Source organism: Mesocricetus auratus, unplaced genomic scaffold (assembly GCF_017639785.1).
Source record: "Mesocricetus auratus isolate SY011 unplaced genomic scaffold, BCM_Maur_2.0 Super-Scaffold_100014, whole genome shotgun sequence".
In the NCBI taxonomy this organism is placed as follows: domain Eukaryota; kingdom Metazoa; phylum Chordata; class Mammalia; order Rodentia; family Cricetidae; genus Mesocricetus; species Mesocricetus auratus.
In genome coordinates, this window is record NW_024429197.1 from 13,400,162 (window position 1) to 13,424,947 (window position 24,786).

Genomic DNA, 24,786 nt, shown 5'->3' on the forward strand with positions numbered 1-24,786 from the left:
GTCTGGAGAAGAGAGAGGAAGAAAAGGAGGAGGAGGATCAGAAATTCAGAGTCATCCTGCAATGCACAGCAAATTCAAGGCCAGCCTGGGCTACCAGAGGCCTTGTCTCAAAACCCAAAATCAAGTAAATGTTCTTACCAGAAAGCCCAACTACCTCAAGCTGATCCTGGGGTACCAACATGGGAAAGAAAGAAACTCGTTTTCTACAGGTTGTCCTCCAGCCTCCACTGACACACACAGTTGTCAATTTCAAATTGTTGATAAAATGAAAAATTCAAAACCTAATAGGTGATTATTATTGATACCCAAGAATATCATTTCAAAGCTTGAAAATGGCAGATGGTGGCAGTGAAATGAACAGTGGAAGAAACATAAGATGCTGAGAGCTTAGGGTCAGCAAGACTAGGTCAAAGACTGGATGTAGCGTTTTGGAGGAAAAGGAAAGTGACTCCTAGATTTTGACTGGGGAGACCAAAGTACAATAAAACAAGAGAGCAATGAAAGCCCGGTTTGGGAAGCGCTGAGTTTGAGGTGACTGCTGCTCAAGAATAGAGTTTCGGCAGCGGCAGAAGGCCGCTCTGGTGTCCTTCACCAGCCTGAACCGAAACGGGGAGAAACTCCGAAGGTGGGTCAGTCGCCTCTAGATTCTCTTCAGTGGTTGTTCCAGGAAAGGCATGGGCAAGGCTAGACAAAGAACGCAAGCCCTACCTTTGATCAGACGGCCCCTTTAAGAAGCGCGCTCCCGGTTACTAGCCCGCCTAGTATGCAAATTGAGCAGCTGGCGGGAGCGCGCGGCTGATACCCGGTCTGGGCTGCGGCGGTTAGTCCTCTCCCGGCCGCCGTCGCCTCCGACATATTGCCCGCAGGAGCTGCGGCGGCGAGCGGAGAGCTCCGGGGGAAGGAGATGGGTGAGCAGAGCTGGCTGGGCTCATCGGAGCCGCGGGATAGGGGCGGCTCGGCTCCTAACCGTCGCCCCACGCGGACCGGAGCCGCGGGGAGGGGGAAGGGAAGGGACCAGGCGCAGGCGGGACCCCGCCCCTCCGGTCCTGAGGGGGCGGTCCACTGCGTGGTGGGTGGAGCTTCCAAAACATAGAAGGCCCGGAGGGGCTTGGGCTTCCGTCTTGGGGATGGGGTCACACGCTTCTCCCGACTGGAAATGGGGGCAGGGTGGGGCTGGCTCTTGGCCTGTGGGCGCCTGTGTGGCCGAGAACCTTCTGGACTATAAGGGCTTAACAATAAGGGCGGTGGGACAGGAGGGAGACACCCCCCCCAAGGGAGCCCATTCTGAGCCAAGCTTCTAGTCCTAGAGAGTTTTTACTGTTTGGGGGGTGACAGTTGTGTGTGGTCGGAGTTTCTGAACTGAGGGCTCTATGTGGGTGCAGAGCTTTAAAAGAGAGTGGGCGTGGGCAGAGTTCCTGGGCTGTGGGGTTTTCCAAGCCAAATATAACAGTGTATGAACAAAGCTTCCTGTCTGGGGGCTTGGCAAGGACAGAGCTTTGGACATTCACATTTTGAAGACCTGTCAGAAAACCCTCAGAGCTAGGGAAGCCTGGACACACTGTATGAATGGAGGCTACCGTGTTGCCCTGAGGAAGATGAACAAGTTACAACTTCAACTAAGGGTTTGGAAGCTATGTGCAGGATGCTCAGCCTGGCATCTTGGACTTTGTAAAATCTTAAGTTTTGGATTCACAAACACTGTTCTCAGAGGCGATCCTGTTGTTAAGCAAGGCATTGAGTTAGATCTCAAAGCCCTGGAGAAAAAAAACTTGTCTCAAAGCTGACTAGATTGTATGTTTCTGGAGATCCATATCAGATGAAATGCAGCAAATACCAGAGGTGAGAAGCTCGTGACTCAGGGCCTCCTACTTACTGTCTCTTGCATCCGTAAACTCAGTTTAGTAATCTGAAAATACTACCTTACTGGTCCTATTCACTTATCAATATATAACCCAGTGAGCTGGAGTAAAGGGAATGCAGTGACAAAGAGGTATAGTATCTGGTAACACACGCCTGTAATCCTACCACTTGGGAGGCTGAGGCAGGTGGGTTGTGAGTTTGAGACTACCCTGTGCTACATAGCGAGTTGCTTTTTAAAAAAATTAATTGACCTTCCATTTCAGTGGGAGAGACAGTAATCATGCTAACAAGATAATTTCAGAAGAGATTGCTCAGCAGTTAAGAGTATTTGTTTTACTCTTGCCAAGGGCCTAGCTTTAATTTCTGTTTGTTGCTCTTTGCAAGGAACCTAGGTTCAATTCCTAGTACCCACATTGTGACTCATAACGATCCCTAGTTCCAGCTCCAGGAATCTGAAGCCCTCATCTGACTTCTGCACCCACTGGGCACACATGTGGTGCACATACATACATGCAGGCAAAACATTTATACACATAAAATAAAATTTTAAAACATGTTTTTAAAAAAGACAATTTCAGAGAGTGAATGGTGGAAAAAAGTAGAGATAAGAAAGACAGTAATGGAAACTGGCAGTCAGGGGCTAAGGAGGGTGTTCCATTTATGAAATGCTTGCTACACTAGCCTGAGAACCACAGTTGGTTCCCCAACACTATCTAAAGTTGGCTGGGCAGGTGTGGCAACCCACCTGTAATCAATCCCAGCAGTCGGGAGGCAATGGATCCCTGGGGCAAACTGGTTAGTGAAATGATGAGCTCTGAGTTTAGCAGGAGACCCTGTCTTGGTAAACAACATGGAGCACAATCAAAAAAGACACTGGTTGGGCAGTGGTGGCTAGCACTTTTGATCCCAGGATTTGGGAGGCAGAGACAGGTGAATCTCTGAGTTTGAGGTCAGCCTGGTCTACAGAGTGAGTTCCAGGGTAGCCAGGGCTACATAAAGAAATCGTGCCTTGAAAAACTAACAACAAAAAAGAAGAAGTTGAGTATGGTGACATGAGTTTGTAATCCTAGCTCTGTGGTCCGGTTTTTAAAAGTACCAAGAACACCGGGCGTTGGTGGCGCACACCTTTAGTCCCAGCACTCGGGAGCCAGAGGCAGGCGGATCTCTGTGAGTTTGAGGCCAGCCTGGTCTACAGAGTGAGTTCCAGGACAGTCTCCAAAACAATACAGAGAACCCCTGTCTCGAAAAATAAAAACAAACAAAAAAAAAGTACCAAGAACAACAAGGTAGAGAACTGTGCAGACCTGCTGACTTAAGTTCAATCCCTGGAACCCTGCTCCTAAAAGTTACTTCTGGAGTCCGGAGAGATGGTTCAGTGGTGAAGAGTACTAGCTGCTCTTCCAGAGATCTTGAGTTCAGTTCCCAGCAACCACGTGGTGGCTCACAGCCATCTGTAACCATCACAACAATCCTTCTGGTGTGCATGAACACAGATCACTTATCATTATATTTATTTTTGGTTTTTCGAGACAGGGTTTCTCTGTGGCTTTAGAGGCTTTGCTGGAACTCACTCTGTAGACCAGGCTGGCCTCGAACTCACAGAGATCCACCTGCCTCTGCCTCCTGAGTGCTGGAATTAAAGGTGTGCGACACCACCACCCAGCAAAAAATTAATTAAAAAAAAAAGTTACTTCTTACCTCCATGTGCACAATGTGGTATGAACTCTCTCTCAGACACACAGCATGGTAATATCAAGTAAAATAAAAATGGAAAATCTCCACTAGAAGAAGAAGAAAAAAGGGGCAGGCAGAAAGAGCTCTCCAGACAGAAGGTACAGAAAACACAAGGGGTGACTTACTTGGGAGAGGAGGGTCATGGCAGCTAGAGCACAAGGTGGGGTGGGAACACAAGACAGGATAGCAGGTGATGAAGTGTAGACAGGATCTTCTTTATAGGCTCCTGTGAGGTTTGAATAAAAAATGAAACACAAGAGCTCAAGGCTAGCCTCCTTAACATAGCAAGTTCCAGGAAAGACAGGCTTATTACATAAAGAAACCCTGTCTCCAAAATCCAATGGAAGGAAGGAAGAAAATGAAATACCAGTTAACCAAGATAGTGTTGCTGTCATGCTTGATGTGTGCCCTACAGGAGGACGAAGAGGTCCCAACAGGACGTCTTACTGTCGAAATCCACTCTGTGAGCCAGGATCCTCAGGGGCCTCTGGTGGAGGCCATACTTCCAGTGCATCTGTGACCAGTGTTCGTTCTCGAACCAGGTAAGCTACCTCTATGCCTCATTCCTTCCTATGGCAGTGTGGATGCCAGTGTGGCTTACTGGATGTTAGGATGTACTCTCCTACATGCCAGGTGCAGTTAGAGGGAACTGAGCAGCTGCATAAACCAGAGCAGGCTCTGAGGATGTTCACTTGGAGTGGTGCCATGAGATTGGGTAGAGCAAACCACAGCCCTTGGGGCCAGTTGGGTTCTAGTTCTCATTTGTTGATGGCTTGCACAGGTTGCATCCGCCTCTGGACCTCCTCTTCCTAATCTGTAAAACAAGTCCAATAATTCCCTCCTGGGAAGTGTGGAGGACCTGAATAAAAATCAGGAGGAAAGGCTCTTTTCTCATGCTCCTTTTGTCTACCAAGCAAGCTAAGGAGGATTCCATCCCTGTGAGCTGATGGAATCCACAGCCATGTGCTCCTTCTGGAAGCTTTTCCCGGTCAGGTTCTCAGTTAGCTCCTGACATTATTATTTTCCAGGACCAGCTCTGGGACGGGCCTCTCCAGCCCTCCACTGGCCACCCAGACAGTTGTGCCTCTGCAGCACTGCAAGATCCCGGAGCTGCCAGTCCAGGCCAGCATTCTGTTTGAGCTCCAGCTCTTCTTCTGCCAGCTTATAGCCTTGTTCGTGCACTACATCAACATCTATAAGACAGTTTGGTGGTATCCACCCTCACACCCACCCTCCCACACCTCCCTGGTAGGTGCTTAATCAGGAGAGAGAGAGAGAGAGAGAGAGAGAGAGAGAGAGAGAGAGAGAGAGGGGAGAGGGGAGAGGGGAGAGGAGAGAGAGGGGAGAGGGGAGAGAGGAGAGAGAGAGGGGAGAGGGGAGAGAGAGGGGAGAGAGAGAGGGGAGAGAGAGAGAGAGAGAGAGAGAGGAGAGAGAGAGGAGAGAGAGAGAGAGAGAGGAGAGAGAGAGAGGAGAGAGAGAGAGGAGAGAGAGAGAGAGAGAAGAGAGAGAGAGAGAGAGAGAAGAGAGAGAGAGAGAATGAGAGTTGCTTGGTTTAAATTTAGTATAGCTTACCAAGCATCACTACATACCTACTGTATACCAAGCACCACTATGTCCCCACTATATATCTGGCTCCATACTGGGTGTGATGGATGTAGAGGGAACAGAACTGCCGGTTCTTAACTATTTTGTGGTGTGCTTAGGACTGTACTAGGCATTGTAAGGCTAGCAGAGTTGAATCTGACACAGACTGGATCCTAAGGCCTGTCTGAGAGATGAGTCATGGGAATGTATGAATGTTCCAGGGGTGAACGCTGGACAGAACAGGAGGCTCAGGGACATGGGTGTTAGAGCAAGAGTGCTCACACACCACTCTCTTATCCCCAGGGACTGTCCCCCTTCCCTTCTCTGGGTCCTGTTCTACTCCTCTAGGTAATTTCCTGGCCTGAGTCAGCTGGAGGCCAATGAAGGTCAGAGAATGGGGACAGTCTCTGTGGAAAGGACTGGGCAGTGGGGTAATGGGCATAAGAAAGGCTTGTGTATGGAGAGGGCCCGTGTGACTCCCAGGCCTCTGCCCCTGACAGAACTTCCACCTGATCGACTTCAACTTGTTGATGGTGACCACCATTGTTCTGGGCCGCCGCTTCATTGGGTCCATCGTGAAGGAGGTGATTGGGTCCTAGAGACTTGCCAGGGACTTTGGGACTCCCCCTTCCCCTGGGATGCCAAAAAGACAATGCCCAACCCTTAACCCTAAGGCTTTTCCTTTGAGTTCCTTGTGGACTTATTTGGAGAACAGTAATGGTGTCCATTGACTCTCCCAACTCACTGGGCATCAGAAAGCCCGTCCTTACCAGGCTCTTCCCAGCCTGCTGTGCACCTTTCCCTGGGTGGGATTATCGGCCATGGCTGGTGGGATTTGGGCATAGCTCCTGTGGCCTCCATCCAAGACCCCATCCTGTTGTATCTCACCCGACCCAGGCTTCACAGAGGGGGAAGGTCTCCCTCTTTCGCTCCATCCTGCTGTTCCTCACCCGCTTCACCGTTCTCACGGCAACAGGCTGGAGTCTGTGCCGGTCCCTCATCCACCTCTTCAGGACCTACTCCTTCCTGAACCTCCTGTTCCTCTGCTATCCGTGAGTACCCGTCACCTCAGCCCTCAGTGCCTAACACCGATGCTCGAATCTGTGCTTTGTATGGCTGGGTTATCAGGCCTCCCACCGTATCTGGAATAGTCACAGGCAGGCAGCAACCACAACTTCTCACAATGACTGGTAACATCTCCTGAGGTCAGGGTGATTAGCATTTTTTTCTGCAGAAGAAATTGAAGTGGTGTAAGCTACTCCATCTTTATAATGGGAGGTTGAAATGGGATTCAGATCTATTGAATGCCCAAGGGAACATTTGCTAATGGGGATGCGTGGGCTTTGTTTGTCTCTTTGGCTCCCTTTCCTTGGTCTCTGGCTTATGTGTTTGTTTGTTTGTTTGTTTGTTTTTGAGTTCCCTTCCTCCTCCCCCTTCACCTTCTTTCCTTCTCCCTCAATGTTTTTGAAATCTCTTGATGCTTTTCAATGTTTTGTTACATGTCTCTATGAGTGTCTGTGTGTGAAACATGCCTGTGTGTATATGTGTCTGCATATGCACATGTATGGTTGTCTCAGTGTCTGCTTAGCTCCCTTGCCTGCCCCACCAGAAACTCAATTGTTCAAGATGGAGAGAACCCAGAACAGCCCTTTCCAGTCCAGAATCAAAGTCTTCTGGCTACCGGGGCATTAACAGTTTCTTCCTAGCAGACCGTGGTGGTGCACACCTTTAATCCCAGCATTCAGGAGGCAGAGGCAGGCGGGTCTCAGTGAATTTGAGGCCAGCCTGGTCTACAAAGCTAGTTCCCAGATAGTCAGGGCCACACAGAGAAACCCTGTCTCGAAAAACAAAACAACACAACACCAAAAAACCAACCAAATAAAACACAGTTGCTTCCTGGGAATGGGCCAGCTCTGACTCTTGGGAAGCGTTGGAGCTCGGTCCTCTACTTCCTTAGCCTGCAGGACTAAGAACATGCTCCTGTGTGGTTGGGAGCTTTTATGCGTTCCTCCCCGGCAGGTCCCTGGAACCACTTATGAAATAATCACTCAGAGGCTAATATATTAAATATAATTGTTTAGCCAATGGCTACCTCTACCTATAAATTAACCCATTTCTAATATTCTGTATTTTACCATGAGGCTACATGGTGTGTCCCAGTTGTGTCATGTGCCTGTGTTGTGTGCCCTCCTTCCTTCTCTCAGCACCTTTGGGGTCCCGCCCACCTATATTTTTCCTGGCCTTTGGCTAAAACAGCTTTATTCATCAACCAATAAGAGCAATGCATATTTGCAGCGTACAGAAGGACATTCCATGTCATCTCCTCTTTTCTATCTAAATAAAAAGGAAGATTTTAATTTTTGTTTTTGTTTTTCGAGACAGGGTTTCTCTGTATTGTTTTGGAGGCTGTCCTGGAACTCACTCTGTAGCAACTTCCAAAACTCTAGAAATGACAGAGATAATAGTTACCCAGAGTTCTTCTGTAATGTTGGGGCATCCATCTTAGCCTATATGCCCATAGTATCTGGCAGACTTTTTTTTTTTTTAACTCATAAAAATTCATTAATTTATTGGACCAAGATCTTGGCAATCTCTGAGGGCTCCTAGAGAGTGTGGGATCCCTGTACACAGACAGATGCAGCCACACAAGGATGTAGGATGAGAACAGCACCCTAACAACAGGCAGGTGAGTGAGAACAGAAACACCGGGGAGGTGGCCATCTGCACATGGGCCCAAACCCTATTCTGGCAGACTTTTCAATGAAGCAGGAACCCTGAAGGACTGTCCACCTTATTTTGGCAAGTTCAGCAGTCACTTTCCTGTTTGTTTTGTTTTATTTATTTATTAATTTACTTAAATTAGAAACAAGCTTATTTCACATGTCAATCCTAGCTCCCTCTCCTCCCCTCCTTCCCTGCCCCCTCCACCAGGCCCCTCGGCCCCCCTGCCAATCTCTACTCTGATTCCCAGGGAGGGTGAGGCCCTCTATGGAGTATCTCCAGAGTCTATCATTTCATTCAGAGCAGGGCCTAGGCCCTCCCCCAAGAGTCCAGGCTGAGATAGCATCCCTCATTGTGGGATGGGCAGTCAAAGTCCATTTGTATGCCAGGGATAAATACTACCCAAGGCTCCATAGATTGTCTAAAATCCATATACAAGTGAGTATATACCATGTTTCTCTTTTTGTGACTGGATTACCTCACTCAGGATGGTTTCTTCTAGTGCCATCCATTTGTCTTGCCTGTCCCGTGGGTGGAGAATGGGACTTGGGCGCTGGCAGTCTCTGGGTGGGCTAACTCCTGCTGGGATGGGAACAGCAGTGCCTATTTGTTTCCGGTTTTTTATATACCCTGGATATACATATATAAGCACACCACATACAACATGCAAGCACATACACACTGATTCTCTACAATGGTAGATAGATGTAGCTCACCCTCTCATCTCCCCACTTTTCTGATGTTCCCAGTATTTGAGAGCTTTTTTCCCTCCAGTTGGTTATCTTTGTCACTAATATATTTGCAGTCAGGTGGTGGTGGCACACACCTGTAATTGTAGCACTCAGGAGGCAGAGGTAGGCAGATCTCTGAGGCCAGCCTGAGTGAGTTCCAGGACAGTCAGGGCTACACAGAGAAACTCTTATCACTAAAAAACAATAAGCAAGGCGGTGGTGGTGCACACCTTTAATCCCAGCACTGGGGAGCCAGAGGCAGATGGATCTCTGTGAGTTTGAGACTAGCCTGGTCTACAAGAGCAAGTTCCAGGACAGCCTCCAATGCCACAGAGAAACACTGCCTCGAGAAAAAAAAAAACCAATAATGTATATTATTGTTTTTTTACATATATATGTGTGTGTGCATATATTGCTCTGTGGTACAACTCTAGTCTAGTATGTGTAAAACTGATTTCCATCTCAGCCGGGCGTTGGTTGCGCACTCCTTTAGTCCCAGCACTCGGGAGCCTGAGGCAGGCGGATCTCTGTGAGTTTGAGGCCATCCTGGTCTACAGAGCTTTTAGTCATCAACAATAGTGTTTTGAATCAGAATACTGTGACCCCTTTGGAGCTGGAGAGGTGGCTCAGTGGTTAACAGTATAGATTCCTCTTCCTGAGGACAGGAGTTTAAGTTCCCAGCACTCGTGTATGTGACTCCAGCTCATGGGGACACAACTCACTTTTCTGGACTCTGGGAGTATCTGCAGTCATACATGCACATATGCACATACACACATAACCATATGCATATAATCTTTTTAAAGAAAGCTGGGCGGTGGTGGTGCATGCATTTAATCCCAGCACTCGGGAGGCAGAGGCAGGCGGATCTCTGTGCGTTTGAGGCTGGGCTGGCCCGACAGCCTCCAAAACAATACAGAGAAACCCTATCTCCTAAAAAAACGAAAAAAAAAAGTAAAGAAAAACTATTAGGATTCTACCCATCGCCTATTTTTTTCCTTTTTCTTCCTCTCACTTCCCTGGCAACTGTAGTTACTTACCTTGTCAAGGTTGATATTCACATTCTCTTATATAGCCACATTTCAGCTTTCCATCCTTTCCTGAAGCTAGTTATAAAAATTAAGCACTACTGGCCGGGTGATGGTGGCGCAGGCCTTTAATCCCAGCACTCGAGAGGCAGAGGCAGGCGGATCTCTGTGAGTTGGAGGCCAGTCTGGTCTTCAAAGAGAGTTCTAGGACAGTCTCCAAAAACTAAGAGATACCCTGTCTCAAAAAAAAAAAAAAAAAAAGAAAGAAAGAAAAATTAAGCACTACTAAGTAGTATAGCCTTAATAAGAATACAAAATACCACTTATTGTTTTAGTTTCTAGGCTATGGTCTAGTGTCAGAGTCAAATGATTTCTCTCAAATTCTGTTTCTTAAACTCATGCCATATTTTAGTGTGCTTCATATTTAAATAATAACATCCTTAAATGGAGTTTGTAATTACCTTTCTTCTTGTTGACAAAAGAAAAGATGACCCATGATCATGTCCTCATATTTATCTAGCCCATCAAACGTTTGTTACCTGGAGTCCATTCCCTTCCCCCTCAGAGATATCCCACCTTAGTACCTCCATCTTCCTGCTCCAGAAGGAAGAGGCTGCTCTGTAGACATCCCTTGCTGCCCTTCTAGCTTGGCATGCTTTCTCGGATCCCATGACTTCTTGGGTTTCTCCCTTGTTTTGCTAAATACATTGTCAGGTAATTGCCCTGTTTGGGAGTGTGTATATTTTACAAAGTCTTTGCATGTTCAAAATGTCTTTATTTTACCTTTATCTTTTTTTAATCCTTTTTGTTTTGTTTTCTTCTTTTATTTATATGTATATGTGTGAGCCTATTAATTTATGTGTGCAAGAGTGTGCAGAGGGCTGAGCAGTGGTGGCGCACACCTTTAATCCCAGTACTTGGGAGCCAAAGGCAGGTGGATCTCTGTGAGTTGGAGACCAGCCTGGTCTACAAGAGCTAGTTCCAGGACAGCCTCCAAAGCCACAGAGAAACCCTGTCTCAACCCCCCCCCAAAAAAAAAGAGGTCAGAAGAGGGCATTAGATCTCCTGGGGCTGAATGCATTGGTGGCTGTGAGCTCCCACTTAGGTGCTGAGAACTGAACCTGAACCTGGTCCTCTACAAGAGCAGTAAGCACTGTTTTTTTGTTTTGTTTTTCTGTTTTTCAGAGCTATCGCTCCAGCTCTCTCTACCCCAATTCTTGATTGATGGTTTGACTAAATACAGATTTCCAAGTTGAGATTCATATTTTCTCAGGATTTTGAAGCTGTTGTTCCCTTGCCTCTAGTATACAGTGTAGCTTGTGAGACGTCTGATGCCTGTTTGATTCCAGGTTCCCTGTAGATAACTTTTTTCTAAGAGTGTCTGATGTAGAATTTTCATTATTCATGTGTCAGTACTCCGTAGTTCTTCAGTTCTGGGAAATTTTCTTTTTTGCTTTTTTCTGTTTTCTCTGGAACTTGTATCTGTTAGATAGCAAATCTCATGGTTTAAACATCCGTTTCTCTTATATTTTTCTCTGATGTTTTTCCTTTTATATCTGCCTCCTTGCTTCTGATTTTGTCTCTAGAGAGATTTCCTAATTTGTCTTACAGCAGTTTGAGATCTCCCCGTCCCTGGAAATCATGTTTTTCATCTCTGATACTTCTTTATTGATTTCTGAGTATTCGTGTGTGTGTGTGTGTGTGTGTGTGTGTGTGTGTGTGTGTGTATGTGTGTGTGTGTATGATGTGTGTGTGTTGTGGTGTTGTGTGGTTTCTCTGTTTAACAGGCCTAGCTGTCCTGGAACTCATCTTATCAACCAGGTTGGCCTGGAACCCACTGAGATCTGAGATCCACCTTTGTCTCCTGAGTGCTGGGATCAAAGGCATGCACCTCCACACCTTGCCCTTAACTTTTTTAGAAATTATGTTTATTTGTGAAAGTGCATGTTTGTGCATTCCATGGGGAACGTGTGGGGATCAAAAGACATTTACAGGAGTTGGTTTTCTCCTCCACCCATGCGGTATCAAAGTCAGGTTGTCAGTCTTGGTGACAAGTACCTTTATTTGCTCAGCCATCTTACTGGTAATATTTTGTTTGTGATCTAACAAATAAATCTTGCCTGAAGATCAGAGTGTGGAGCTAAACCACTAGTTAGCCATAGAGGCCAGGCAGTGGTGGCACACACCTTTAATCCAGCATCCGGGAGACAGAGGCAAATGATCTCTGTGAGTTCAAGACTACTCTGGACTACACTGGATCCAGTCTCAAAGAGAAACAGAGCTCACACCTTTGATTGCAGCACTAGGAAGATGGAGACAGGAGTGATATGACTGGGTGGAGAGAAGAATATAAGGGGGAGGAGACAGGAGCTCAGGGCATTCAGTCTGAGGATTCCTAGAGACAGGATCACTGGGTTTGAGGATTCAGAAGAGGTAAGAAGTTTCTCTAGTGGCTGGATCTTTTACTTCTCTGATCTTTTAGCATATATTCCGTTACCTGATCCCTGGTTTTTGTTATTAAGTCCTACTAGAACTATAGGATTCTACCCAGGACATCCTACAGATGTTAAAATCTAAGATGCTCAAGTCCTGTTTGACAGACAGTTACATACATCTTCTTGTATAACTCATTATCTAGATTACCTTTAATACATAATACAATGTAAATGTTATATAAAAGTTGCCAATTCAAATAAAGTTGATAACTATTGTTTAAAAGATGCATGCCAAAGGGGAAAAACATACATGTTCAGGACAGAAACAACCAACAACTGTGATAGGCTTAGGCTTGTGTGTATAGCACACATCATCAAGAATGTAACATTTCTTCCAGCTTAGTGGCAAATGCCTGTAATCCCAGCACTGAGGATGTAAAGGCAGGAGGATCTTAATTTGGAGAATTGCCTAGTCTACATAGCAAGTTAAGGATGAAGCTAAGCCTGGGTTACATAGTAACACCCTATCTCCAAAATAATTTTAGCCTGTGGCTAGTTAAAACTGCAGTTGTACTCTTTCTGATTATGGGTCCTGTATAGTTTGTCCTCATAGTCCCAGCCACACATTCCAATAACCCTTGACTAATTCTTCCTATCCCCGCTTGGGTGCTGCTTAGTTGAAGTGTCCATTTCAGCACCTGGCACATAATAGATACAGGATAAGTATTTGTTCCTGTACATTTCCCCCCTGCAAAGTGAAGAACATTCTCTTACATATGGGCCCATTTTTTGCAACCTAGATCTATTTTGTGGCATTGTGTTACATTTTCTTTGTTTGAGTAGGCCTTGATGTATAGCTCAGGCTAGCCTGGAACCCATGGTCTTCTATATAGCTCAGGCTAGCCTGGAACCCATGGTCTTCTTGCCTCAGCATCCCAGGCTCTGAGATTACTGGCACATGCCACCATGTCTTTCTTACACTTTTTTGTTTCTTTGTTTTTGTTCTTTGAGACAAAGTCTCTGGTCATGGTCCTGGCTGTCCTGGCACTCAATCTGTAGATCAGGATGACCTCAAACTCAGGGTTAGGATCCTGACCTTTGGATAAGACTGGCCTCACCACTGTCTTCCACAGCAGGTTTGGGATGTACATTCCGTTCCTGCAGCTGAACTATGATCTTCGCAAGACAAACCTCCTCAGCCATGTGGCTTCCATGGGGCCCCGAGAAGCAGTCAGTGGTCTGGCAAGGAGTCGGGACTACTTGCTGACACTGCGGGAGACTTGGAAGCAGCATACTCGACAGCTGTATGGCCCGGAAGCCATGCCCACCCATGCCTGCTGCTTGTCACCCAGCCTCATCCGCAATGAAGTAGAGTTTCTCAAAATGGACTTCAACTGGCGCATGAAGGAAGTTCTTGTCAGCTCCATGCTGAGTGCCTATTATGTGGCCTTTGTGCCTGTTTGGTTTGTCAAGGTACATAGCTCAAAACAAGCACAGTGGCTTGCTGCTCTCTCCCCCCAGCCCTCCTGTGTGTATAAGTAATTCTCCTGGAGTTATTGTTCTTTGTTTTCTAGGGGTGTGCGTGTATATGCACATTCAAGAGTATGTTTGTGCATGTGTGCGTACCATATAGGTGGAAGCCAGAGACTGTAATTGGATGTCTTCCTCAGCTGTTCTCTCTTATTTCTTGAGACCTCTGTTATTGATTCTGGAGCTTGATGATTTGGGTAGACCCAGAGATACTCCTGTCTCTGCTCTCCCAGTGCTGGATATGCAGATGCCGAGCCACCATACCCAGCTTTTTTACATAGGTTCTGAGGACTAGAACTCGGGTCCTCTTGCTTGTGCACCAAGCACTTTACCAACTAAATCATCTTCCCAGCCTCATCTCTGCCACTTTTGATTGAATTTCTCCTCTGGAGGTCTAGAATAAAGAAAATGAGGGTTCCTAGTGATCTGTCAGGAACTCATGATTAGTGGAAGAATCTTGGCTGCTTTGGCACAGGTCTGGGAGTGTCCTGTTTTGCCACTGAATAAAGAAAGGAGGAGGTAGGGCAGGAGAGATGGCTCAGGAGTTTAAGACTACTGCTGCTCCTATAGAGGACCTGGGTTCGATTCCCAGTGCCCACATGGTGCCTCACAATTGTTATTTTTGTTTGTTTGCTTGTTTTTTGAAACAGGGTTTCTCTGCGTAACAGCCCTGGTTGTCCTGGAACTAGCTCTGTAGACCAGGCTGGCCTCGAACTCACAGAGATCCATCTGTTTCTGCCTCCCAAGTGCCTCATAATTGTAACTTCAGTTCCAGGGGTTCTGCCACCCCTTTCTGACCTCTGCAGTTACTGCTGCATGTGGTATATGTACATACATGCTGGCAGATTATTCATATACATAAATAAATCTTGAAAGAAAGAAACCAGGAATTATTAGATGAGTGACCTCAAAAGTGCTGTCTCTTATCAGCTTCTGGGAAGGCACCTCCTCAGCTGTAATAGACTTGAAACCTTGCTCCAGTGTGCCCTTTCTTACATTTCTGTGTGTGTGTGTGTGTGTGTGTGTGTGTGTGTGTGTGTGTGTGTGTGTGTGTGTGTAAGTCAATGAGCAGCTTGTGGGAGTTGGTTCTCCCCTTTCACAATCTGAGTCCTGGAGATTGAACTCATGTTGTCAGTACTCCTGAATCAGCTCTCTGTCCACAGGGTAAACTTGAATAAAGATGGGAGGTTGAAGCCGGGTGGTGATGGCACATACACACCTTTAATCCCAGCATTGTGGAGGCAGTGGCAGGGGGAATGTCCACTTGGTCTGCAGAGCTAGTTCAAGGACAGCCAGGTTTACGTAGAGAAACCCTGTCTGGAGCCCCCCCTCAAAAAAACAAAAAGATGGGAGGTTGAAAGCTGGTGTCTGCAGATACTGCCTACACATGTGTAGGTCTATGCATCACTTACATTCCTGGTGCCCTCAGAGACCAGAAGAGGGTAATAGAGTCCCTGGAACTGGAGTTAGAGATAGTTATGAGTCACCATGTTGGTGCTAGGAATTGAACCCAGGTCCTCTGGAAGAGCAGGAGCCGGTGCTGTGAACTATTGAAATAATATTTTAATAATTGGATGTTGAGAAGACTCTGCAGAGAACTTTGATATGTATAAAATCGCTAATGCCTGGGTTGTTGGTGGTTCCTGTTACCCTCATTTAACTAATGAAGAAAGGAAAGCATAGATAGGTTAAATTATTTGTTAGAAGTCACAGAGTTATAGTTAATCTGCAGCAGAGCCAAGATTGATCCACTCCTTTGGATCCCTGAGCTCTAAGCCCGAGTAGGTGGCAGTAGAGCAGTATTCCATCCTAGGAAATGGACTGGTAGAGGTAGGCTCAAAGCTACCCTTCTGAGGTTTGTCATTGCTGAATTCAGGCCATTCTGAAACCTCCATGTTACTGCCCTGGCTTGTAGGTAGAATTAGGGAAGGGAGAGGGAATGAGGCCTTTATGGATATCCTGAGCCTGACCCACCTCCTGCTCTCCCCAGAATACACATTACTATGACAAGCGTTGGTCCTGCGAGCTCTTCCTGCTGGTGTCCATCAGCACCTCTGTGATCCTCATGCAGCACCTGCTTCCTGCCAGCTATTGTGACCTGCTGCACAAGGCTGCTGCCCATCTGGGCTGCTGGCAAAAGGTGGACCCAGCTCTTTGCTCCAACGTGCTGCAGCACCCGTGAGTTGCCCCACCCTGCTCCGCCCAACACCCCAGCTCCCCTGGTCAGGGTATGGAGTCCCTTGCTATCTTCTCATTAACTCATTCAGTTGGCCAGCAAATAGTTACGAAGCTCATCTTATATATTAGGACTTGTATCTAGAGTATTGTGGGGTCCTAGATAAACCTGTTCTTTGTCCTTGGAGAGCTTGCAGGTGTACTGGACATGGGAGGGGCACAGGAGATAATGCACGGACCTACTGACTTTCTCATTTCCTGTCCCATTTGCCCACTCACTCACTGACTGACTGACTTACTGCTCTGGCAAGCAGTTATTTTTCACTCCTGTCACCTGCTCACTTACCCCTCCACCGTTACATTGCCTGCTTCTTTAGTCGTCATTCACTTCTGCCTACACCGTCCCTGGCCTGGGACTCTGTGTCAGCCACGGGAGCTTCATCTTTGACCTGTAAGCGAGGGGAGCTGTGTGTTCTTTTCAAAATCACAGTCAAGACAAAAATGTGGTTCTCTGTTAGCTCGTGGTAAACCCTATCCAGGGAGGGAGAGCTATAGGTGTGAAACAACAGATGAAATCTTTAACAAATTCACAGACTGATGGAGGAAGACGACCACATAAAAATTAGTTATGATGAGTGAGCAAAAGACCTAGCTGCAGACTAACACTGTTCCCAGAGCAGAAGTTCATGTCTCCCTGCACAGGAGCCCTGGGATGCTGAGCTAACCTTTAGCCATTTCTCATCGAAGGGGCTCATACCTGAGCCTGAAGCCAGCCAGGAGGAGGCATCTAGGACAGCTTTGTAGCTGGAGGCAACTAGAGTGAAAGCACAGAGAGAGGCCAGTGCCTTGTATTAATGCTCCTGTCAACCAGGATCCTTTGCCTGCTGGGTTTAGGAGGTTCAGAGAGAAGCGACCTTACTCAACTAATCACAAGAGGGCTTGCTTCTGCTATGCTAGAGAGGAGGAGGGAGTAGGAGAATACAGCTGGATGTAATGGCTCACACCTTTAATCCCAGCACCTGGGAGGCCAAGGCAGCCTCCGACTTCAAGGCCAGCATGGTCTACAGAGTGAGTTCAGGACAACCAGAACTATACAGAGAAACACTGTGTTGAAAAAGCAACTAAAAGAGAAATAAAGAAAGCATGCTGCTTACCTGTATCTCACTCAGGTGCTTGACTAAGATCAAGACCCCTTGCACCGCTTCCAGGCTGATTGGCTGGGGCCGAGGAACCCTTCGTTTTTTCCCCTACATCCTAACACACCTTGCTTCCAGCCAGACCAAACCTCTGGGCTCTCACATGCTTCACCCCCTTCCACATCCAGCCTGTCCCCATGTTGTGCCTTTTGCTTGCAATGTTCTTTCAGTCCTCCCCTCTCCTGACGGCCTAGAAGACCCAGGTGCTCCTCTCCTCAGGACTCTCAGTGCCTACACCGTACTCCTACAGGTGCCACCTTCTGTTCCCTTGTCTCCTGCCTCTCATTCCAGGGCTAAAAGCCTCTAGAAACCATGGCTCTTGACTGTTTCCTCTCCTATTACAGTGTTTCTTTTAATTTGGGGATATTAGTGTTTTGCCTGCATTCCTGGTGACCACAGAGGTCAGAAGAGGGTGTCAGATTCCCTGGAACTGAAATTACAGATGGTTGTGAACCACCACATGGGTGCTGGGAATTTAACCAGTGCTCTTAACTGCTGAGCCATTGCTATAGACCTATCTTTTTTTTTTAAGGTAAAATTTACATAGAGTGAAATATATCATACAAACTACAAATTCTACAATAACTTGAGTTTGTTTTGTTTTGTTTATTTTTGGTTTTGAGACAGGGTTTTCTCTGTAGCCCTGGCTTTTTTGGAACTCAATATATAGACAAGGCTGACCTCAGACTCAGAAATCTGCTTGCCTCTGCCTCCCAAATGCTGGAGTAAAGGCATGCACTACTACCGCCTTGGCCTAAGTAGTCACTCCTGTGGCCAGCTTCCTTCATTCAGTGTATTATCTTGTGGCGGTGTGTTTTTAAGTGAATGAATCAATAAGGCAGGAATATAGGTTACATGAGAGTTCCTGATAGCTATAATCCAGGACCATTGAGGCCCCTGGAATCTCATTGGACATTGGAAGGAAACTCCCTGCTTTCATTTGGCTTCTCGAGTTTTTTGACATTCTCTGAGGACACAGCATGAAGTAGATGCTGTCTACTTCTTAAAGGAATGTTACAAACCAGGATACAAATGACAAACACTGGGGAATGTAGCAAGAGCTTCAAGGGATAATAGAAGATCTCCAAGGAGCAGATAGGAGGTGGGGGTAGTGGAAGAAGAGGAGGGGGGGAAACTGGGAATGTAAAAAATAAATTAATTAAAAAAATAAGGCACTGTGAGAATAAAAAGAAGAGGAAAAAAAGGAATAGAAGATACTCAACTCTGTAAAGAGTACGAGAAAGGCTTTCTGGAGGACCTTAGGTTTTGAAAGATTAGAAAGGGCCTTTCAGGACAAGGCATGGGAAGGGAGGTCTGTCTGTTTGGAGGGAGTGACTTATGCAAGGGTGAAAAGTAAGTAGTGCAGTGGAAGTCAAGGGATGCCATGTAGGACCTCACAAAGCCGTGCCACATCTATGAGAGGCTGCAAACCCTCCGACACATTTTAAGCAGAGCACTCACATTTATCCCTGGTCCACCGAGGTAGCTGCATGGTGAACCCATAGGAGGTCACAAGTGAGGCAAACAGAAAGGAAAGGGTTTTTCTTCCCTCACCCCTGGACGTCTCAGTACAATGAATCGATTGTGGTTGTTACCCCACTTTATAGAGGAGGCAGCCGAGACCTAGAGGAGTCAGTGATAGAAATGGAAGTAGAGCCTAGTTGCCACTCTGTGCCCAGTCCTCTAGTTCCCGTTTTCGTGGATGAGCTGGGGACAAAATGTACACTTGGACTGTGCCTCTAGGTGGACAGAAGAATGCATGTGGCCACAGGGTGTGCTGGTGAAGCACAGCAAGAATGTCTACAAAGCAGTGGGCCACTACAATGTGGCCATCCCCTCCGATGTCTCCCACTTCCGGTTCCACGTGAGTGTTCTTTTCTGGGCACGAGGATGGGTGGGGCCTGATCTTCAAGGCAGGGAGTGGGTGGGCCTAGCAGGATGAAAATGGCTGTTCTCACTATTTCCAAAACCCAGAGGACAGTGCACACATGCAGTCCAAGAATGTCCACACAGATGAGCATAACCACAGCTCTTTTGCTTGCGGATCTTTCAGAGCACTGGATAGATAGAGGGAGAGATGCTGGTACAATAAAAGAAAGGACCTGCCGGTCCTATAGCTCATGCCTTTAATCCTAGAACTAAGAGAGAGGGAGAGGGAGGGACAGACTGACAGATGGAGGCAGAGAGATCTTAGCAGTGGAAATAATACTGATGAATCCATGCTGTGTCCCATACATTTTTAACTTACTCAAGGGTGCCTTACTGAGGAACTTGGGAACTCATGCAAATGGCCTGAGTCAGCACAGGGAAAAGGCTTGCTTGGCCTGACTCAGCAAGGCTGCTGGCCTCCAATCCCTTTTCCAACAGAGACTCCATGGTACTGTTCTATCTTAAGGAGCTAGAATTTGCTTACTTCCTAATAACCTCTGATGGAGCTGGGGGAGCCTGTGGAGCCAGGGCACTAAGGATCACAGTTTGGGAGATTGTTAATCTGGGCAGTTATCTTTCTTTTTTTGTTTGTTTGTTTGTTTTTTGTTTTTTGAGACAGGGTTTCTCTGTAACTTTGGAGCCTGTCCTGACACTCACTCTGTAGACCAGGCTGACCTCGAACTCAGAGATCTGCCTGACTTTGCCTCCTGCATGCTGGGATTAAAGGGGTGCTCCACCACTGCCCAGCCAGCAGTTATCTTTATTTCACCGAGAGAGAGGAAACCTGCTTGTAGACTCAAAGCCCAGCATCCTATGTCTGCAGCTCCCCCAACTCCACTACAAGTTTGAGGTTCTTTTCCTTGCAGATTGAGATCTATAGGCATTGGTGCTCTTGAATTTAGTGGAAAATGTTTTGAGTTCTGCATTCAATTTTCCTTCAAGACATGTTGTAAGACTGAGAGTGTTGCCATACCTATGCTTCCAGTGGTAGAAATGCTACAGAGGAAGCAGTTAAGTACTATAGTATGTACTCAGACTTGCCATACATTTGATGCCCAGCATCTAAAAATAAATAAATGGCTTTCTGGCTTTCCATGCTGAATTTGCTGAGCTAAAGTTTGTTGTACATATAAAGCCTGTATCAGTCCCTAGCACTGTAAAAAAAAAGGGGGGGGGTGGAGATTCTGATTTGTTTAGGCCCAACAATACTGCAGAGGCTGACATAAAAAAGTTGAGTGGAACAGGGGGGGTAGTGGCCCACGCCTCTAATCCCTAGCACTCAGGAGGCAGAGTTACGGTGATCTCTGTGAGTTCAAGGCCAGCCTGATAACAAATACCAGAAATATCTTTAGCAGCTTATGTGGAGTTAGTTGAACACTATAAGCAAAGACAGATAGGTGAGAGAGTTCACCCCTGATCTTACACAGTCTTCCCCCACCCAAATACACGCGGGCCCCCAAGAGCTTGTCCCTTTACAGTGTGCTAAGACTCTTCTAGCCTCTGCCTACCCTCCCCTGGGTAGTTCTTTTTCAGCAACCCCCTGAGGATCCTTAACATCCTCCTGCTGCTGGAGGGCGCTGTCATTGTCTACCAGCTGTACTCCTTAATGTCCTCGGAAAAGTGGCACCAGACAATTTCACTGGCCCTCATCCTCTTCAGCAACTACTATGCCTTCTTCAAGCTGCTACGAGACCGCCTGGTATTGGGCAAAGCCTACTCATACTCAGCCAGTCCCCAGAGAGACCTGGACCACCGGTTCTCCTGAGCTCCAGGGTGATCCTTGAGACAGCATCCAGGCTTCACCCAAGGGCCTCCTGGCCAAGGGCTGTCGGGGTTGTGTTGGGGGAGGGGCAAAAAACAAAAAACCCAAAAAAATCCACCAGAGCTTTGTATTTTTGTTACGTATGTTTTTTTCTTTGATAATTGATGTGATAAGAAGAAAAAGGTCTTATTTTTATACTCCCAACAAGCCTGTGTCCTGTGGTTCTTTATTTGTGGAGTCAGAGGTGTGGGCTTCCAAGCTGGGATGCTCCTCATGGCTTCTCTAAATCCCAGAAGCCAAGGTAGCTGTGATTGCTAATGCTAGCCTAAGGCCAGCTGTGTACAAATGCTTCTGTGTGTACTTCTCCAGGCCTTGTCATCCTCATTTTGACAATCCTAGGGACATGTGTGCTGAACTGAAACGTACAGCTCTAGTGACTTGCCATGGTAACAAGGCTATGGAATGGTTAGCTGGGTATAAAAATCCTCTCGGAATGGAGAGATGGCTTGGTGGTTAAGAGTACTAGCTGGCCGGGTGTTGGTGTTGCATGCCTTTAATCCCAGCACTTGGGAGACAGAGGCAGGTGAATCCCTGTGAGTTCGAGACCAGCCTGGTCTACCGAGTTCCAGGACAGCCTCCAAAACAATACAGAGAAACCCTGCCTCGAAAAAAAACAAACAAAAAAAGAGTACTAGCTGTTCTTCCATAGGATCCGAGTTCAATTCCTAGCATCCACAGGGCAGCTCACAACTCTAGTTACAGGGGACATCCTCCCACAGACAAATGTGCATATAAAATAAAAATAAACTAATGAAATATTAAAAAATAAATCCTCTGAAAGGTGGTGACACTGTTGTCCTAGTAGAATAGATCTTGTTTCTCCCAGCATGCAGTCACTGCAACCCTGTTTTGTGCGAGGTGCCAGCCAGGACACTGCTTCACAGTGGGGAGGGAATGCTGGTAAGAAGGCTGGGGTCAAGGCAGTTTGCACCAACCCTGAAAACCAGAGTTCAATCCCTGGGCCCTGATGGGAGGAGAGAAATGACCCCATAAGCTGTGTCTATCCTCTACTTACACATCAAATGTAATGTTTACTTATTTTTAGATTTATTTTTTGTATATGAATGATTTGCCTATATGTATGTATGTGTGTATATGCTCATGTGTGCCTAGTGCCCTTGGAGGTTAGAAGAGGGCACTGAAGCCCCTGAGAACAGATGGTTTGGGAGCCACCAAATGTTTGCTGGTAATCAAACCCAAGTCCTTGCAGGAACAGCAAGTGCTGAGCCAACTCTCCAGCTCAATCCGAGACAGGGTTTCTCTGTGTACTTTTGGAGGCTGTCCTAGAACTAGCTCTGTAGACCAGGCTGGCTTCGAACTCATAGAGATGCACCTGCCTCTGCCTCTATCTGGTTTCCAATCAATGTAATTTTAAAATTTGTATTTAGGCCAGGTGTAGTGGCGCACACCATTAACCCCAGCACTCGGGAGCTAGAGTTTGAGGTCAGCCTGGTCTACACAGCCAGTTCCAGGACAACCAGGGCTACACAGTGAGACCTTGTCTCGGGGTGGGAGAGGGGGATTATTTCCTGAGAAAGCAGCACTGCAGGGAGGCTGTAATGATTGCACTGGCCACTAGGTGGGCTTGAGGAGGAAAGCATCCCGGTGAGAGCACAGGATAGGAGGTTTGAAAGGTCTGTTGTGTTGGGAGAGCACGAGCAGAATGTGTCCTGTCACATGAAAAGGAAAAATGCGAAAGGTCTCTGGAAAGGTCAGATGCTGGCTGAGGGAAGATGTTACTGGGAACAGATTGTGTCCTAGAATGGAAACACAGCTGGGTGAAGGGTCTGGCTCCTCCAGGCATACTTAGAGTGCTCCAGGGAAAAGGGATGCATTCACCTTAACCTCTGCTTTCGGCCCAGGGTGTGCAGATGAGCTGTGGTGGAGGGGACAGGGACTTGACAGTTTTGGTGCCTCTGTTTATCAGGCACTGTGCCTAAAGTTGGGATAACAAGGATGAGGAAGATCTCTTCCTTTCCTAAGATGATAGGAGATGTGAATATACCGTGGGAGCAAATCACTGGGAAATGCTAAAGAAAGCAGGGTACAGCTGTAGGAGCAGAGGACCTGAAGACTGACTTCTCGGGAGAAGTGGTAATAGATCTTGGAAGGTTTATCACATGGTCAAACAAGGCGAAGGATGTATTGCTTCCCAAGCTGAGAGAACTACATATACAGACACAGAGAAGATAGGAGTCTGCTTGGGGAAAAGGTTCTCTCAACTACGGTTGGAGTCTAAACTTCCTGTTGGTGAGTGGCCCAAGAACCAGCCTATGTGCCAGACTGAGATGTTTGGGCGTTCCTGAAATCGGGATGTGAAAAATAGCTAGGCAAAAAAGTGACACTAATGTAGTTACCTTTCTTTTGTTTTCTTATGTTGGTCGTGGGTGTGTGTGTGTGTATTTTTTTCCCCACAGCTCAGACCTAAACCTAGGGTCTTGTACTTGCTAGGCCAGTACTCCACCACTGAGCTAAATCTCTAATCCAAACACTAATATTTTTGTTTGTTTTTAAGTAGTTGTGTATGTGCTTGTGTGTGTGTGTGTATACACAAGCGGGTATTTTTGTGTCACAGAATGTGTGAAGAGATAGTGTACAAATTTCAGGGGTTGGAAACCCCTGTGCACCAGAAAGTCCGGGGTCCAGCTCTGTGGGTCATCAGGCTTGGGCAATAAGTACTTTTACTTGCCACCATCTCTCTGGTCCTTAATGTCTATGGTTTTAAAGAAAATGGGGTGCGGGGGCAATTGGCCTGGACATCTGTGAGTTAAGGAGCCAAGTTAGCATGGTGCAGTCTACTTGAGGAAGCTAAACACAATATTCCTTTTGCTCATGTTGAGTTTTTTCCCCTTAATTGGCCAGGCATTTACGTAGACTTGGCAATTCGTGAGAGGCCCTGAGGACCAGATACAAGAGTCTTCATTCTCCTTCCAAAAGATGGTGGCGCATGCCTTTAATCCCAGCACTCAGGAGGCAGAGGCAGGCGGATCTCTGTGAGTTCGAGACCAGTCTGGTCTACAAGTGCTAGTTCCAGGACAGCCTCCAAAGACACAGAGAAACCCTGTCTCAGGGGAAAAAAAAAAAAAGATGCAGAATAAAGATTGGCCATAACTCCAGCTCCTTGTGTTGCACTAGGTATCATGATGCCCAGCACTCCTTGATTCAGAAGGCAAAAGCTTTAATTTCCACATCGCTAGGAAAGGGAGCTCACTAATCTGTTAATTTATCTTTTCTTTATTCATTCAATAGTCATAAACCAGAGCCTGTGGAAGGTGGTGATCATGGTGTCAAGCAATACAGAACTGACTCTACGTTTGAGTTACTGTACTCTGCTACTCTCCTCTCTCCTCTCCTCTCTCTCTCTCTCTCTCTCTCTCTCTCTCTCTCTCTCTCTCTCTCTCTCTCTCTCTCTCCTCTCTCTCTCTCTCTCTCTCTCCTTCCCACCCCCCCCCCTCTCTCTCCCTCTCTCTCTCTCCCCTCCCCCCCTCCCTCCCTCCCTCCCTGGAGTGTCTTTTAAACTCCTCTTGGTGTGATAGTGCACACCTGTGATCTTGATCTTAGCGCCGCGGAGGTAGAAGCAGGAGATCTGGGTTCAAAGTCATCCTTTTCTTCTTACCTGAAACCCTGTCTCATACAAGCAAGCAAAGAAAGGTAGGTCCGGAGGCTTTCATCCCAGTGCTGGGGAGGCACAGGTAGGTGAATCTCTGTGAGTCTGCCTGGTCTATAGAGAGTTACAGGTCAGCCAGAGGCATATAGGGAGACCCTGTCTTTTTTTCCCCTCATCTCCATAGCCTGAACAAATCACGTCCCCTCTCTAGACGATCTTTATTCAGTTCTGTATGGGCTTACTTATAATAAGAAGGGATATCTTTCTGGGAAAGGAGGCCTCACCATAAAGAAGAAATAAAAACAAAAAACTGAGAGCCTGGCACATTGTTCATTATATATGCCTTCTACCCTCCCTTCAGTCTTGTCTACTCCGTTCCTAACTGACACCTGTAGTGGCTGCCTTCTCATTTAAACGCAGCCTCATCCTGTCAT

The 24,786-nt window shown here is 46.8% G+C and overlaps 1 protein-coding gene across 5 annotated transcripts; it reads left to right on the forward strand.

Moving 5' to 3' along the window:
- The first annotated feature begins 775 nt into the window (after positions 1 to 775).
- On the forward strand, positions 776 to 20,889 carry Tmem39b (transmembrane protein 39B). Of its 5 annotated transcripts, none has more exons than XM_040756542.1 (9): positions 776 to 908; positions 4,010 to 4,136; positions 4,623 to 4,842; positions 5,679 to 5,762; positions 6,076 to 6,230; positions 13,227 to 13,566; positions 15,614 to 15,801; positions 18,738 to 18,858; positions 20,446 to 20,889. In XM_040756542.1, the coding sequence occupies exons 1-9, from the start codon at positions 905 to 907 to the stop codon at positions 20,686 to 20,688; spliced, it is 1,482 nt and encodes a 493-aa protein (XP_040612476.1). In that variant the 5' UTR covers positions 776 to 904; the 3' UTR covers positions 20,689 to 20,889. The 5 variants fall into 5 exon arrangements, with proteins under 5 accessions (XP_040612476.1, XP_005079553.1, XP_040612477.1 ...); XM_005079496.4 differs by having other exon boundaries at positions 13,230 to 13,566; XM_040756543.1 differs by lacking the exons at positions 776 to 908; positions 4,010 to 4,136 and adding an exon at positions 5,482 to 5,564 and having other exon boundaries at positions 4,708 to 4,842.
- Positions 20,890 to 24,786: the final 3,897 nt, after the last annotated feature.